The sequence below is a fragment of the Zosterops lateralis genome (assembly GCF_965231275.1).
Source record: "Zosterops lateralis genome assembly, chromosome: 11".
Classification (NCBI taxonomy): domain Eukaryota; kingdom Metazoa; phylum Chordata; class Aves; order Passeriformes; family Zosteropidae; genus Zosterops; species Zosterops lateralis.
The window spans coordinates 20,478,337-20,496,339 of record NC_139771.1 but is presented as its reverse complement, the minus strand read 5'-3'; the positions used below and the strand labels follow the sequence as shown (position 1 = coordinate 20,496,339).

General features: G+C 43.8%; 1 protein-coding gene across 1 annotated transcript; it reads left to right on the top strand.

Annotated features, from left to right (window-relative positions):
• Positions 1-1,570: 1,570 nt before the first annotated feature.
• Positions 1,571-17,458, top strand: IL5RA (interleukin 5 receptor subunit alpha; the record flags this gene model as incomplete). The annotated part of the gene is made up of 11 exons (XM_083869104.1): positions 1,571-1,641; positions 3,896-4,029; positions 5,417-5,562; positions 5,866-6,004; positions 6,695-6,827; positions 6,908-7,098; positions 8,059-8,204; positions 8,647-8,785; positions 10,852-10,942; positions 15,586-15,667; positions 17,366-17,458. The coding sequence occupies exons 2-11, from the start codon at positions 3,960-3,962 to the stop codon at positions 17,456-17,458; spliced, it is 1,230 nt and encodes a 409-aa protein (XP_083725230.1). The 5' UTR covers positions 1,571-1,641; positions 3,896-3,959.
• Between the last annotated feature and the right edge of the window lie 545 nt (positions 17,459-18,003).

Here is an 18,003-nt window from a genome sequence, read left to right as displayed (position 1 = left end):
AAACTCACAGAATCACCAGTTTTAAAAACCCTCCAAGATAATCAAGTCCAACCCAGCGCCAACACCTCAACTAAAGCGTGACACCCAGTGACACATCCAGGCTTTTCTTAAACACTTCCAGGGATCATATCAGTGATAGGAGTGGTAATTGATTATTAATGTTTAGTTGATGATGTCTAAATGCAGCTGAGATCTTGCCCACATTGAATTACACCCATTTTAACCAGTGTGGCAGGAGCTTTAATTGTATCGTGAGCCTCTTCAAGCTTGTGTTATCTGCACAATAATAACTTGGATTGTGGATTGTTCATGAAGGTGAATCATTATCCTTCTTCTCATCCTTCCTATAACTCATCACACACAGCCCCACTTTCTGCAGGGTAAAACAACATCACACACAGTACTGCTCTCTGCAGGGTTAAACTCCATCACACACAGCCCCGCTTTCTGCAGGGTAAAACACCATCACACACAGCCCCGCTCTCTGCAGGCTCTTCCCTTGGCTGGGATTCTGTCCTCTCTCCTGTTTGTGAGCCTGCCTTACCATCACACAGTCATGGAATGGGTTGGGTTGGAAGGAACCTTCAAGATCATCTTGTTCCGACCTCCTGCCATGGTCAGGGACACCTTCCATGAGTCTCCTCCAGCCTCAAACACCTCCAGGGATGGGGCAGCCACAGCTTTTTCTCTGGGCAATTCAGAAATTATCACACTGCTCAAACCTCTCGAGATTAGGAAGCTGGTTTTGCTCTTTGACCATTGGTAACTTCCCGAAATGTCCTGGTGTCTCATCCTTCCTAAAACACCATCACACACAGCCCTGCTTTCTGCAGGCTCTTCCCTTGGCTGGGATTCTGTCCCCTCTCCTGTCTGTGACCGTGCCTTACCATCACACAGTCATGGAACGGGTTGGGCTGGGAGGAACCTCAAAGATCATCTTGTTCTTGTTCAACCTCCTGCCATGGTCAGGGACACCTTCCATGAGTCTCCTCCAGCCTCAAACACCTCCAGGGATGGGGCAGCCACAGCTTTTTCTCTGGGCAATTCATAAATTATCACACAGCTCAAACCTCTCAGCACAATAATAGGAAGCTTTTGCTCTGGTACCTTTTGGTAACTTCCCAAAATGTCCTGGTGTCTTTATGGCTCTATGTCCAGAGCTTTGGACAAGGTGGCATTAAAAAAAATATACTCAGTTTCCCAGCAAGGTCTGAGTTTGATTTTCTAGGGGAAGAACAAATTGGCATTAAAAAAACCTGGCCAAAACATGCACAGTTTCCCATTAATGTCTGAGATTGATTTTTTAAGGGAAGAACAAATTGGGATATCAGCATTGTGGCTGTAGGTCCTTTCTTTGCAGTCAGTCATCACATTCCTTCTCTTGAAAAATCATCAGAGAACTCTCAGATCATTGTATATAATTAACACTTATTAAATAAAATAAACCCATTTCTGGGCTTGTATGGAGCCTTCCACCCCGTGGTTAAATCCATAGTTCCCTTTTTTCTTATCTGGCCTGTCCTCTGCCATCTCTGCTGAGGTCCTTGAAAGGCAGCAGTTATAAAAGAAAGCCACAGGGAGGGCACCCCGAGGATGGGGAACACACAGAGCCAGCTCTTCACAGGACTCTGAGATCCCCAGGTAACCTCCAGGCTGCTGTGCTTTGGCTCTGCCTTGTCCTCGCTTTGAAGGCTGCAAAGGTTCTGCTTTTAAAAGTCATTTTGCACTGGGGAAAGCACCTGGAATCTGCTGCTGCTTCTTTGCTTGTGAGGTGTTGGGATGCATCAGCTGTAAGGGAGAAAATCATGAGTTTTAGGAGGTTGGTTTTTGTGCTTTGGAGTTCTGCTGTCCTTCCAAAAGGAATATATTCCTTGCACAAAGGGAATATCCCCTTTCATCTCTGCTTATTATTTATAGAACCAAAACAAAATCAAAACTTTGTCCTGAAAATTTACCATATCGATTTTTGTGATGAGCATAATCCTCTTGCAACCTTCTAGCTACTGGCTTTACTTGCATACACTTATTTTGATTCTCTTTTCAGCAATTTCTCCCATGAAACAGGGTGTCCCAGACTGCAGTTTGTTCTCAGGGCTTGTGGTCTCACACAGCTGCACAAATACAGCTTCCAAAAGCTGGGCTTTCAATCTTAGTCTGGCAGCAAGAAAAAGAAAAAATGGCATTTTGGAAAACAAAGCAAGAAAAAATAAACTGAAATGAACAGGTTGATAATTTAGGACTCATCTGAATTACAGTTACATTTTACATCCAGTTTCAGGTCAGTAATGTGCTGCACAGAAAATGTAAGATCTAATACATGCAAAAAAAAATTATCTTTACAATCTTTTAGAAAGTATAGGGAAAAGAAAACTGAGAACCCTTAACTTTTTGTGAACAAATTAAAAAAAAAATCCACAGGTATCCCAACTCACTTTAAATAAACCCAAGGGAGAATCAGCTGTTGTAGTTATGATAATGCCTGAAACCAGCACACTGACATTATTCAGGTAGATGTGAATACTAAACACTTGCAGAACATGAGGCTTTTAAAAGATTTTTTTTTTTTTTAAATAATGTACTGAAGGCATTGCTTTTTTAAAGAAAAAAGAGCGAATTCTCTCAGCTAATGAAGCTTCTTTCCCAAAGTTGCCTTTTTTTTTTATTTTCAAGGGTGTGAGGATAATAAATTTTTACTTCTAAACAGAGAGAAAAGTTATTAGAGTCTCTGCCAGTAATTTGTGCAGGCACAAACGTGTGCTGTAAAGAATATTTGTCCCATTGTCTGTGATTTGCTACATTTTGGGAGAACCAAAAAGCCTGCCCAAGATGTCATTCCATAACCCAAAGGACACGAAATCAAACCCTGGCTCCCCAGGAATAATCCATTAACAAACTCCCGACTTTCAGCTGCCTTTGTGCACATTTGGGCTGTCAGGGAAGCAGAGAGGCACAAAATGCGAATATGGATAATGAGGGGAGTTGGACATTAAAAACACACTCTACTGTAGATGGTGTGTCATTTTAATGAACTCAGCACTCAGAGTGCGGTTTGAAAAATAGTTACTGTACAGCAGAATTATTCCAACTGTGATCAGTGGGAGTGCTTCCAGTCCCTGGGTTATTCCTGCTCATTACCATTGGAAAATATTGTGTTTTCTGTGTGAGCAATTGCTGTAGTGCCCCAGGGAGGTGCTGAGATTGGGCTGGGAGGGTGCATTTCTCTTCTGTAAGAACATTTTGGAAAGCTGCTGTTCTGAATGCCCATATTTATGTGAGGTTATACATGAATGATTACACAGATATTTTTTTTTTTTTTTTTTTTTTTCCCTCCCAGTAATTCAAGAAACAATCCATAGGAAAATGCTGGGTTTAAGCATTAAAAATTGATGTTCATTTAAATTAGAAACAAACAAAGCAGTTTCTCTTACACCCAATAATTAACGGTGCAGAATTAGCCTTGAGGTGAGCAGTGACTGTGTCTTTAGAGAGCTTTATTGGAGGAGTAACTAGAAAGGAAATCCCAGTAAGCAGCTATTTCATACAGAGTGGGAGCTAAAAATACTGTTATTTCTGTTCTTGGAGGAAATGGGGCTCTCCCCAAAGCCAGTCCACACAAACCTGCCTCACTTTCCATGGAGAAAAGCTCTCATTCCATTGATGCTCTGAACATCCCCACATGAAGGTTTGGAACCAGCAGCTTTTCAGAGAGGGCTGGCAAAAGGACTAAGATGAAATGTGTTTGGCGGTACCTGTAATAAATTTACCCAGAAGAAGCATTTTCCTGCAAGAAAAGAAGAGTCTATCCCTGCAAGGCAGCATTTTCACTCCTTTGCTCATGGGGATAGACCACGGCCCATGGTTTGGGTGTTTAACCTTGCCTTGTGTTCACTTTTAGCTCCTGTAAAATGGGGACAAGGAACGTGTGCTGATTCCTGTCTGTGCCCACCCAGCACCCAGAGATGGTGGCCAGCAGGGTGAGAGTTTTCCTGCTCCTCCTTTGGACAACAGACACACCTCGAGGTGCAGGAGGTGAGGAGCTTCCAGCTGCCAGGGCTGAGCTTTGGTGGGTGCCCAGGGTGCTTTTGGTGTTCTGCATGTGGATAAAGCATTTCCTGGCACTCCATGGGCACAGGACCAGGGATGACCATTGCTGTCCTGCTTCCTGGGACTGTCCCCTGTCCCACATTGTTCCCAGTTGGTGCTTTGTTTGCTTTGGGAGGAAAGAATCTCCAGTCATGGAGGGATGACCATTGCTGTCCTGCTTCCTGGGACTGTCCCCTGTCCCACATTGTTCCCAGTTGGTGTTTTGTTTGCTTTGGGAGGAAAGAATCTCCAGTCATGGAGGGATGACTATTGCTGTCCTGCTTCCTGGGAATGTCCCCTGTTCCTTGTCCCACATTGTTCCCAGTTGGCGCTTGTTTTGCTTTGGGAGGAAAGAATCTCAAATTTGTGGAGACACCACTTGTGCTGGGGTTTTCTGAGCCTTTACAGGGCAGTTTTCCTACTGCTGTGTCTGTGCTTGAAAACTGAACTCCTGGGCATCAAAGGTTGGAATCATAGGAGAAGAGAAGTGGGGGATGATCATGGAATAATCCCAGAATGGATTGGGACCTTCAAGCCACCCAGTTCCACCCCCAGCCATGAACAGGGACACCTTCCAGCAGACCAGGGTGCTCAGAGTCACATCCAGCCTGGCCTTGGACAGTCCCAGGGGTGCTGATGGCCCTCAACTGCCTTGGATTTGGCAAATAAAGAAGGGCAGGCTCTGAAGAACTGGAGGGGAGCAGATTGATTATTTCACTGCCCTGCTATTTATATGCTAACATTTCCCCCAGCATGAGATCCTCCTCATTTCCATGGGAGCTCCAGGAATCCTTCTTGCCCTGTCATTTCAAATTATTGTCCCCATCCTTCTCTATGTTTTCTTCCATTTTGTGCTTAATTCCTCTGTTCATCATTTTGGCTCTGCTCTCACATGCAGCTTCTTGTGGCTGTCAGTCCTCTCTCCCCATGCTGCCCTCTCCTGCCAGCTGATGTGGGTGAGAATTGCTCATGCAGTTGATCGCTCCATCAGCCCCATTTCTGAGATGTCTCTGTGACAATGAGGACCAAGATGAAAACTCTGAGCCTAATTAACGAGCCAAATGCGATATATCGTAGTAATTTTCAAGTTGAAAGTGTTGTAAAAATTTCATTTTTTGAGCTAAGATTTAATAAACTCATATTTGATGGGGTTTTGGTTATTTGAAGGTTTTTTTTTGTCAAATATTAGAAATCTTTTCTGAGGAGCTGTTGAAAGAATATAATATTTAAATGAAATTATTTGCTCGTATTGCTCACTGCTTGCAAACAGATTTTGCTCTAAACAATTCACTGGATTGGACACCCATGGATATTTCTGTTTCCTCCCTTCCAGTTCTGGTTTTGCCTCCTGTTAACTTCACCCTCAGAGTCTCTGCATTGGCACAAGTGCTGTTACACTGGGAACCAAACCCTGCTCAGGAACAAGACCACTCCACCATCAGATACGATGTGAAAATCCTGAGCCCTGTGCCTGAAGAGGTAAGAGAAAAAAAAAAAAAAAATAAACCAAGGATCCTAAGAAGGCTAAATCCCTGCTGTTCCCTTTTATCTGAACACTGCTTTGGGAAGTGCAGGGGTTCCCTCTCAGCCATCCCCTGTGGACACAGCTCTGCTGGGATGAGCCTTGGGAGTTGCAAGGGGAGGATGGATTTTGGCTTTAACTGGCTCCTCATTCAGCTCAGCTCACTGAACTCACCCCAGTGTCTGCCTCAGTCTCTGCAGGTCCCTTATTTTGCCTGGCAGCCCCTTTGGGTGGTGTTAATTGCTATTTTTTATTCCAAGTTTGACACCAGGAGGACTCAGAGCGTGCGAACAGCGGCGCTGCACGACGGTTTCTCTGCGCGCCTGCGGACCCTGCTCCTCCAGGAGGACCTGGAGGTCTGCAGTGACTGGGTGGAGGCAAAGCTCCCACCTCTGCCAGGTCAGGAAACCCAGGGAAGGGCTGGACTTCATGCTCTGCCTCAATCTGTGATCTAAATATTAAAAAGTGACAGGTTTAGTAATTTCAAATTAAAAATACAACATTTTCCGCTCCACCTGCTACAAAAGGGTTTAGTCCAGACCTTTCTCTGCTGCAGTGGAGCCTGGAGCACAATCTGGAGGTGCAAAATGTTAATAACAGCTAAAAAAATTTCTGACAATGCCATGCTGAGGCTGAGTTAACCTAGAGGGGTCCACCTGAGGATGCTGTTGCTTTACTTTATTCCTGCCTGGGAATCTGCATCCTTCCCAACCCACAGACCTGTGTGATGAGGAGGAGACTTGGATGCAACAGACACAGCAATAATGGCCCTGGAAATTTCATTGATTGATTGATTGATTGATTGATGGATTCCAAACTGGAATCCAAGTGTTTTAGCAATAGGAATTTGTTATGATTTTTTGCAGTGAGGTTTTTTTCCTGCTCTGCTGCCAATTAGTTCCTAAAAAAAAAAAAAAAAAAAAAAAAAAAAGTATATAAAAGTATCTCTTATATAAAAAGATAAAAGATATTAACAGTAGCAGGTGCTGTCCTTCCTCCCATCAAGTTTTGCCACAATCACTGGATCTCAGTTTCAGCCAAAAAATAAAAATAAAAGTAATGATAAAACCAGATTCCTTGCCTCTCCAGGTGCTGCAGGGACCTCTGTCACCAACTTGTCCTGTGTCACTCGTGTCACCATCCCTGGCAATGTCTCTCTGTGCTGCACGTGGCTCCCTGGCCAAGGGGCACCAGAAGACACCAAATATTTTCTGTTTTACAGGTTGGTCTTTGCTCCTTTCCCCACCAGCAATGAATTTATTTTTAAGAGCAGCACCTTGACTCACCAGTATTTTAATTTAGGTATGAGACACACACTGAGGAATGTCCCACTTACACCAAAGACAAGTGGAACAGGAATATTGAGTGCAGCTTTCCAAGGACTCAGATTAAACCTGGAGAGATTGACAAACTCATTGTCATCCACGTTAATGGCTCCAGCCAAGGTGCTGCAATCAAACCTTTTCAGCAGCTGTTTAACCAAAATGCCATCGGTGAGTAGGAATAAATTAAAAAAAAAAAAAAATTAAAAATGTCTAGCAGGATTGTCAGAATGTGAGGAAACTCTGTTGGGTTGAGTGGTTCTTGATGCAGGTGGAAGGATGTGTTGATTTTGTGTCATCATCTTAAGGAAATTGGAAGAGATAACTCAGTTATTTTAGTTAAATTTGATTTTAATCATCAATTTTAAATCATAGAATAGCATAACTAAAAGCTACTAAAGGCAACTAGTTATTCTGTTTGTCTGCCAAAGCATTATTCCCAATATTACTTTTCAGTTGATTTAATCAGTTTTTATTACCCTTAATTTTGCAGCTTTTCTTGAAAAGGAATAAGACACATGGTGTTCAAGTTAACCCTGTCCTGTAAAGGAAGGCATTAGAGTGTGGAATAAAGGGAATATCAGCCATGATTATTTGTCATTCTTCATCAACACAAATAATTTACTTTCCCTCATTAGTTCCATCCCTTTTTCTTTTTTGGTAAACAGATAACAGTTCTCTTTTTCATGATGTCACTAAGAGAAAAAAAAAATCACATATTTTCTTTTTAGAAATCATCTCCATAACAGCAGCTGAATTCCTTTGAATTTATCAATTTTTCAATAACTTTCCTGACTACATCTGCATTTTCTTTTTCCTGGAAATAAAGATTTTTTAACTTTTCTATCATTAATTTAATACTTCTGTGAAAATTAATTTAATAAAATCTTCTTTCCTCAGTAATATAATGTTCCAAAACTTTTAAGTGGATATTCCAAACTGTTTTCCTGTAATTATAATGTATTATTCCTCCTAAATCCTTATCTTTTCAGTCCAAAAAGGGAAATAAATTCAATAATTACAGGTCCTACTTGGAAACACTATCAGGTTATAAAATGCTTCAGTTTTTAGGATTTAAACATGTATTTTAAACTCTATAAATGACTCACCAGCACTGTTTTCTTTTTGCAGAGAAAGTGAATATTCCCAGAAATATCAGCATATCCCTGCAGCAAAACGATCTCCTGGCCATGTGGGAGAAGCCAATTTCTCCTTTCCACGAGGAATGTTTTGAATATGAATTTTATCTCATCAACCTCAAGTCAGGTAACAAGCAGGTAATTGCTCCTCCAGCATCCAAGATTATCCAACATCTCTGTCCTCTCCAGCTGGAATTTGCCTTCCTCTCTTCCTCAATGCCTTTTATATCTGAAAAAAACCATCCCCAAGGAACTTGGGGAAGCAGGACAAAATTGGATTTATTCAGTTTATGCATCTGGGTTCAGGAACAGTTTCTGAAAATGGTGCGTTGAGAATCTGGAGGAAGAATGGAAAAATTAGGCTTTTTTTTTCAGGAGTTTTCCCTGGAATATTGGTGTGTTAGGAGAAGTCACACCTATAAAAATGGAGCTCTCACCTCCAAAGCAAAGCCAGCTGCTTGCAGTGAATAAAAACAATAAAAAGATAAACATGGTTTAAATTTCTTCACTGAATGAGTCTTAATTAATTAATTCTGAGTCTTAATGAATCTCTGAACAGCACCAATCCTTTTCCTGACAGATCCTGAGAATCCCCTCTAACAGTTTCCGGGTGCGGGTGGACGTCGGCAGCAGGTTTTCCATCAGGGTCAGGGCCAACCACAACCTCCTCTGCCGGGCCAGGGGGCTCTGGAGTGACTGGACTGAAACCATTTATGTGGGTAAGAATTCCCATTATTCCATTGGAATATTTCCCATTATTCCATTGCTGGGGAACAATTGAATATTTCCCATTCTTCCATTGCTGGAGATCAATGGAATATTTCCCATTATTCCATTGCTGGGAAGCATGGAATATTTCCCATTATTCCATTGCTGGGGACAGTGGAATATTTCCCATTCTTCCATTGCTGGAGATCAATGGAATATTTCCCATTATTCCATTGCTGGGGAGAAGTGGAATATTTCCCATTATTCCATTGCTGGAGATCAATGGAATATTTCCCATTATTCCATTGCTGTGGACAATGGAATATTTCCCATTCTTCCATTGCTGGAGATCAATGGAATATTTCCCATTATTCCATTGCTGTGGACAATGGAATATTTCCCATTCTTCCATTGCTGGAGATCAATGGAATATTTCCCATTATTCCATTGCTGGGGAGAAGTGGAATATTTCCCATTATTCCATTGCTGTGGACAATGGAATATTTCCCATTCTTCCATTGCTGGAGATCAATGGAATATTTCCCATTATTCCAGTGCTAGGGAGAAGTGGAATATTTCCCATTATTCCATTGCTGTGGACAATGGAATATTTCCCATTATTCCATTGCTAGATATCAGTGGAATATTTCCCATTATTCCATTGCTAGATATCAGTGGAATATTTCCCATTATTCCATTGCTGGGGAACAATTTAATATTTCCCATTATTCCAGTGCACGGGAGCAATGGAATATTTCCCATTATTCCATTGCTGGGGAACAATTTAATATTTCCCATTATTCCAGTGCACGGGAGCAATGGAATATTTCCCATTATTGCCCCACTGAGCCTGTGCAACGTCCAAGAATTCTAACAGAAAACAGGAAAACAGGGATTTGAAGGAAAAAATTAAAGCCAAAGATATTTAAATATTTTCCATTAAAAATAAACTCCTTGCAGGAGGGTTGGTTTTAGGCAATACTTTGTGAATATTTCCAGAGATTGCTTTAAACTCAAGGCCTTTTCTTGCATCACTTCAGCTTTTTCAGGTGTTTCCCTGCCCTCATTGTGATGCTCATGCTGGAAACAAATATGAGAGACCATGTCAAGCATTAATTCACTGAAATTATCTCACCCCTTCAATGCTGAGGGAAAAAAAGAATATGATTTTAACATCTTTTAGTATCCCCAATGCTGGGGAGCAAATGCTGCCTAATCAGGAGTGTGCCCATCATCAGAGAATTTTAACAGGAAACAGGAAAACAGGGCTTTGAATTTAATTTACTGAAATTATCTCACCCCTTAAATGCTGGAGGAAAAAAAAATAACATGATTTTAGCATCTTTGGAGCCTGATCATTTGCCCCACTCTGTTTTTTTTGTTTCCTGCTTGCTGAGCAAGTTGTTCTGGAAATAACAGTTCCTTTATCACTGCACGTTATCAACTGTTTGTTCTTAGACATCCTCCTCTGCTCTTATCTTTGGAGTTTCTTCACTTCCTTCTTCTCACTTCAGAAATACTCTGTTACACTCTCCTGTTTACTACATTTCCCCTCTTGTTTCAGGAATTCAAATTTTCAGTGTTTTTCCTCCTTTCTCCAGCACTTCCCCCTGATCTCCCCACCTGCCCCACACAGCAAACCTGCAAAATTCATCCTGATGGCAAAACAAAGTTGTTCTTCCCAAAGAATTTATTTAAATCTCAACAATATCCAAGGACAGGACCACTTAATTCAGTTTTTTCCCCATGGAAAGGGATTTTTAGGGGCTTGTTGCAGTTCATTGGCACAATAACTTTCTCAGCCATTTGTTCTCTGCTTTATGTCAAAATGAGAGAAAAATCATTGTTGAAATCAGGAATTCAGTGCCATGGAAACTCTTCTGCATTTCATTTCTTATTCCAGATATCAAGCCTTCAAAATCTGCACCTTAATTTGTCATCTGAATACAACCACATTAAACAGCTGATGAAATATTTACAATATTTAAATTCTAAACACCTTTCAAATAATCTGTACTAAAATAATACATATAATTTCTTTTTTTTTTTTTTTTTCTTTTTTTTCCTTGAAATTCAGGGCAAAATAAACTGGAGAATTCCTGGATACTCACTCTGCTTTGTGTGTTCACATCCTGCACTTTCCTGTTTGTTGCTATAATATGCAAAATGTAAGTATTAGCAAAATTTATTTTAATTACAATATAACCAAGGACCAAGCATTCAACAAATGGGGGGGATGTCACAGGCTTTGCTTAATTTTGAGAAAAAGCTGAGTTTGACTAAATATACAAGGCAAAAATAATCAGCCTCATTAATTATCAGTAATAAAATTGGTGGGGTAAGAGAGTTAGTTATTCAATTTAATCTTATACAAAAAATCCATCCATTGAGTGAGGTGAATTTGTTAAAATTTAGTAAAAATCTGTTTGTCCTTATTTCATTTCTTCACCTGGTTGGGTCAGTGATTTTCCCCAGAAATCTTCATTTATCCCTGGTGAAAACTGCTCAGAGATTTCAAAATGCCCAGACCTTGGTGTTTGCTTTGAGTATTTGAATTATTTGATTTATTTTTAATTACACAGAGGCTCTGGATGTTATAGAGCAAAGGCCAAAAGCCCCAAATGTGCAGTGAGGAAGCCCAGCTACACTTTGGATTTGTGTCTGTGACAGTCAAATCATAAATGATGAATTAAAGGATCCATGCAATTAGAAGTTCCTCCCTGGAAACATGCACAAACAGCAATTGGAATTGTTATTTCCACAATAAACACAGCTCCCTTTCATGGAAGTGCTAATTCCTTATTCATTTCTTTAGTGCCTTTTTATTTCTTGCTCATCCTGGTGCATCCTTGGCTGTTTTCCTCCCCGTGCTGTGTTCCCTTTATCCAGTTTAGGGGATAACTGGTGTTAACTCTGCCTGTTCTCAGGGCAGCTGAATTAGCAGAGCTCTGCTCAGGAAGGGAAAGCACAGATGTTATAAATAAAAATAACATCTTTAACTCCCCAGGGAGTTTATTCCTGTGTCACACACTTGTCCCCAGCTCTGCAGCCTTGATGTCTTTTGCTGAAAATCCCCAAATTTCTCTGACTTACATGGTTATTTATGGATTGACCTGGAGCTGCTGGAGGTTCCTGCATCCAGCATCTTCTCCAGCTCTCTCCTCTCTCTTTGGGACAGCAGAACCAACACCAGTTACTTCCACCGCTCCACCTTCTCCTGTGGAGCTCTGCAAGCATTTGAATATTATATTTAGCATTTGAATATTACATTTAGCATTTGAATATCACATTTACCCCCTCTGGAGATCCTAGAACACATAACAGGGGGAGAAATAAATCCAGGGGACAATTCTACTCGACTTGGAGGTGCTGTACTAATGCATTTTATTATTTTAATCCAAATTTCAGGGAGTTTTTCCAGGTTCAGCTGCTCGCTGCTACCTTTGGTTGCTTGCAGGAGTTTCTCTCCAGTATAAAATTCCCCGACACCCAAAGACTCATTACCTTCTCTCTTTGCCAATGTGATGAAAATTTTACCTCCCTGCTATGCTGAATTTCATGGAGCTGCTCACTTTATTCCACTTTTTCCTTGCTGCTCCTTGTCCTTCTCTAATCCCCAGCCTGCCCTGGGAGGATGGGGAAGTGTGAGAAGATGAAACACGGGGTTTGTAACCTGCAGATATTAAAAAAAGAAAAATCGAGCAGCTTTCCTAGATCACAGTTTCATTAGTACTCTTTGTTTTTTTTTACTGCTCTTGAAAATTCATGGAGTGCACTCTGCAATTCAGGCCACGGGATGGTTTCAGATTTTCGGGCGATTTGCAGCCATTAGAAGGAATTTCATTACAGCCCAGAGGTCTATAAATTTTTCTGTGGACTTGCAGGCAGCAGGGATGAAGGGCAGCATTTGGGAGGAGTGCTGCAAGGCCAAGGGCCCCTCTGGGACTGTCTGGGCAGGTTTTTCCCTTTGCTCACATTGGGGTTAGAGTCTTGATTAAAAGCACAGTTGGAAGTTTTCCTGGTTTGCCCTCTGCCTTTAGCAGAGAGCAGCTTCTGTGCTTCCCCAGGAATAACATTTTCTCCTGGAGGTGAGTCCACAGGAGGAGGATGGAGTCAGTGGCTTGCACTCAGTGCTCTCCTCACCCCAAAATCAGAGTGGTCACACAGGAACCCCATGAGCAGCACTCACCTGCCAGCTTGGGGAAAACTCCACGGGGAATCTCAGGGGAGCCACTCTGACACAAATCCTTCCTCAGTCTCATCACAGAGCAAGGAGAGCTTGTTCTCCTGTTTGCTTCTCTTGGTTTCTCTCTGGCCTTTTCGTGTCACAGCCTGTGGGAAGAGAGGGAATTTCAGAAAGACACACACAGCACAAAACCCCAGAGAGCCTGTAATGCTGATTTAAGGCACGAGGGTCCCGTGGGGGTGTCCAAGGCCTGGAGGTCCCAGCAGGGATCCTGGAAAGGCTGTGCCTTCACCTGTGCAGACAGAGATACCTGGGATGATTTTTATGACAAGATCTTTAATGACACAACTCTGACTTTCCAGTAACCTCCAAAAAAGACCAGAACCATTCTGAGGGCACCACCCCAGCAACTCCTCCCTGCAGAGCAGCCCCCATGGACACACTTCTGCCTCATTTCTCACGAAATTTCTCATTGGGCACCGTTCCTTAAGTGTTCCCCTTCCAGAAGTGACGTGTCATTTATGCTTTTTGCTGCCTCAATAAATAATTTTGATACGGCTCCATCAAAATCTAAATCTTTCATTGGCAAACAGCACGACGAGGAACACGCCAGTTCCAAGTCAAACCAACTCTTGTTGGGCACTTTGCACAGCAGAGGAATAAACCAGAGATGGAATGAGCTGCAGGGGGAATGATGTGGCTTTTTGATAAGTTTGTGAGAGCTGGTGAGGTGTAGGAGCTGTGAAGACAACAGGGCAAAGCTGCCCTGGGTAAGGGCACAAAGGAGGAGAGCTGGGAGGAGTGGAGAGGATGAAGAAGATGCCAGATGTTATTGCAATAATAACATTGACACTTATCCTGCCCCACTCCTGAGCTCCATCAGCCACTTTCCTGCCCCACCCCAGTGGTGGGGAGCAAACAACCTGGCTGTCCTTTACACCCAGCACTGGCTCTGCTGTGTCCAGCATTTCAACAACAAAAAAATCCAAATGTTTCCCCCCCAAACCACCTCACAGCTTTTCCTCCCCATATTCCCATTTGTACAATTCCCTCCCAAAGCCTCAGAGCTCCCACAGCTGGTTCCTGTGGGGTGAGCAATGTGCTGTGGCCCTTCCTTTCACCTGAAAATTAGTGAAGCATCAATGTCACCTTCAATGCAGCAGCAGCTCAGCCAGGAAGCTTTAGCTCCAAGCTGATAGACAGAAAATATAATTCCTCCTCACCAGGAGAATAGTAATAGGATAAAGGTAAACTTGACAGAACTCAGAAAGCTTCTGGAAGAAGAATTGTCCTAAGGACATAAGTACTGAACTAAGCAAACATCAGCTGGTGGAATAAATCAGCCAAACTTCCATTTTCTTCATGCAGAAAACCAGTTCTTTACTCACAAACTCCTATTTATAGGAAATATCAGCAGGCACTGTGTTAAAACTACTGGTCAGCAATACAGTGAAACTCACTCCATTGGTCAGTGAGGGCTGTTGTTTTGTCCATCAAATCTTTACATTTTTCCTTTGTGGGTTCTCATGGGACAAATGTTATTGTTTGCACAGGTGCATTTGTTTTTTCACCCTCAGAATCGATTGTTGTGTTAAACCAACTTCTCATTCTCAAAACAGCCTCTCAAAACATGGGAACTTGCAAACTGCTCTTTAGCTGCACTTAAAAGAAATGCCAGGCCAGCTTTGGCAATTTTAGCCTGATTTCATATGGCCTTTCTTCAATAATTCTTTTACCTGTCTATGACAATGAGCCAGGGGGATTGTCCCAAATAAACGGGGCAGAGGAGCAGCTCCACACCCTGAACACATCTCTGCCTCCTCCAGAACAGACCCTGGGTACCAGCTCTGGGCTGAGCAATCTTCACTCAGGCTGAGTTCCCAATAAAACCTGCCCCTTTTTGGACAGGGTGCTGTCCAGGGCTGGAGCCAGCCAGGTGTTTCAGCACCTGGAATGTGGGATCTGAGCTCTGGCACGTATCAAAGACAAGGAAAAGTTCTGTCTGCAGCACCTGCTATCACAAACCCCTGTGCTGCCAGCCCAGGCAGGGAAGGGGTGTCAGAGGGTGTCAGCAGGATGAGTTATCACAGCCCTGAGCTGAACCATTTGCTCTCAGCTGTCCCTGGTGCCCTCCCCTGCCTGCCCCAGGCTCCCTGAGCACACAATTATTTGTGGCTGCTCTCCTGGCACCAGACACTGGCAGTTCATGTCCAGAAACCAAAGCCTGAGCACGAGGCAGCTCATCTGGGCTGTCCAAATGAGGTACATGACAGCAGAGCCCCTGGGAGGAGCAGCATGAACAGACAGCTCAGAGCTATTCATTTCTCTCCAGACAGCCCAGAAAGCTCTGGCACTGGATGGGACAGGCTGGGGACAGCCTCACCCACCTTCTCCTTGTCACCTGCCTGTCCCCAGGGTCCAGAGGTGTCCTGGGAGGGCTCAGAGGTGTCCTGGGAGGGTGGCACAGCTCGCCCAGCCCCAGTGGGGACAGTTATCCCTGGCTGGAGGTGCTGCAGGCTGACCTGGCTGCTCCTGGGGCTGAGCAAGTGCTGCTGTTGGATTTATTTCCCCTCATCCCCCAGGAACAGCCACTCTCTCACATCCCTGCACTGCTGTTTCTTACAGAAACCACGTCTGGAGTAAACTGTTCCCACCAATCCCAACACCCAGCAACAAATTCCGGGACCCTTTCCCAGTTGACTACGAGGTAAAATAACACTTTTTATTTGTTTGTTTGTTTTAAAACTAAAATGAATGCTTTTTTGTGTGTGTGTGTGCTGCTTTTTCTCTGTAAGGCTGAGAGCAAAGAGAATTGTAAAATCTCAAAAAGATCTCCAAGACCATTAAGTCCAGCCCCATGGCCACTAAACCCCAGTGAATTCAGCAGCTCCTGAGGCTGTTTTTGCCCCTCTCACTGCTGGGGCAGATTCTCACCTCGCTCTGTGGCTGCTCCCTTTGCCCAGGACAGGTCCCAGTCTGCTGCAGCTGAGGGTCTGGCTGTTTGCAGATGTTGTGTTTTGGGCAGGGTTCAAAATGAGCAGAAAGATTAAATGCTGATATTCATGTACACTGAATTTCAGGCACACCTGTGGCTCTGCCTTTTGCAGGGACATGCAGTTTCTCCCCATCCAGGCCAAGACTGCAGGGTGACTCCTGGAGAGCTGATTTTGTTCAGCCTAACAATTCCAAATGTTTTATTCCTAATGTTAAGCTGGACTTAAGCCTTTCTGCTTTTGCTGTTACTTCTGATAAATACATTTACCTTACAGATAAGATAAACCCCTCATTGTCTGCTCAGAGGAAGGGGGTTGATTTTTTTTTTTTTTTTTTTTTTTTCTTCATATTGTTCCTACTCCATGGTCTGCTCAAGGAAACAAGCTTAAAAGATTATCATATAATATTTGTTTTGAATTAAATGGTGTAAAACACCATGACTTGGGGACATCCCAACTAAAAAAATAGGAGAAAAGGCAAATATTAATGCTGCAGCTAGAACATGTGAGCTCGCCAAGGCAGGTTCACATTCTCAGGAGCAGCAGTGCCTGGTTTTCAGTCTCTTTGCTCAAAGTGACACCAGCCAGAGGCTTCCTGCTGTCACCACAGAGCCACAGGGCTGGTGGCACTGGCAGGGAGAGGTGAGGACATCACCCAGGTCCCTGCTGAGGTCACCAGGGAGAGGGAAGATGAGTGCTGGGGACACTCAGTTCCTAAATTTGCTGTAAACAAGGGTGAGGTGATGAAAGCCCTGCACGGTGGTGGCCCGTGGGAAGCTGCTCTGTCACTTGTCACCCTGCAGGGCTTCCCAGCAGCTCAGCCACTGTTCTGCTCCTCCTGCAGCTCCCCAGCCCTGCACTCCTTTGTGTCAGGATGGGGCCCCATCAATGGGCTTTGCTGCCCAGAATTCAGAAGCATTCCCTGCCCCAAACCATGATCTGTCACTGGTTGGGTGGTCAGGCCCTGGACAAGGCTCCTCAGGGAAGTGCTGGAGTCACCAGCCCTGGAAGGGTTCAAAACCCACTTGGTTTTTGGATGTGGCCCTTTGTGATGGGATTTAGTGGTTGTGGTGGGAGCTGCACTTGATGGTCTTGGAGGTCTGTTCCAGCCTTAGTGATTCCATGGTTCTGTGCCCTCCAGCTCCTCCTGGGCTCTTGGTCCTTGGCTACAGAGGGGTGGAAAAAAACCCGTGGCAAATGGGGGATTTGGGGGTGCAGGGCTGGAGGGACAGAGGATGAGCAGCTCAGTGAGAGCTTCACCCAGAGGGAGAAAACCCTCCTGTTGAACCCAACACTTCTGAACCCCTAAACCACCAAACCCTTTGGGTTAACCCCTCTCTAAATGCACCAATTTGGACACTTGCCTCTCCCCCAGCCCAGTCTCCAGCTCCAAAGGGGTGTTTGCTTTGCAGAGAGCACGGACCTGCACCAGCTCCACGGAGACCGAGGTGGGCAGCCTGGCTGAAGGCTTCTCCTGCACTGCCCTCGAGGACTCCGTGTTCTGAGGGGCTCCACAGCCTCCCCCACCAGCAGTGTCACCTCTCTGTGTCCCTGTTCCCTCTGGGGAGCACAATTTACCTCCACCAGGTGCCTTGTGATCGAGCAGGAAGAGCCAACTCAAGCAGGATTTCAGTTCGTGGCACAAGGGTTGTGTAGGAAAAAAAAAAAAAAAACTTGGAAAAACTTTTTGGAAGCTTGGAAATGGAATAATTTTTTTTTTTTTTCTGGTGGGCATTTTAATCTTTTAGATGTTTGTTTTACTTTGCTCTGACAACTGGAAGTGCAAACTGGGTTTGGCACAACCCTGTGGATGCAGCAAGGTGGTCCTGGCAGTGACCAAGAGGGGTCAAACACTGGGAAAAGGAGAAAAATGTTGGGAATCACCCAGTGCTGTCACTCCCAGTGCTGTCACCCCCAGTGCTATCACCCCAGTGCTGTCACCCCCAGTGCTGTCACCCCCAGTGCTGCAACCAAGGCCACCATGAGGGCAGGGACACTCACCTGGCCTTTGCTGGAACACTTTGTGATGAAAAGGTGAATTTCCACCTGA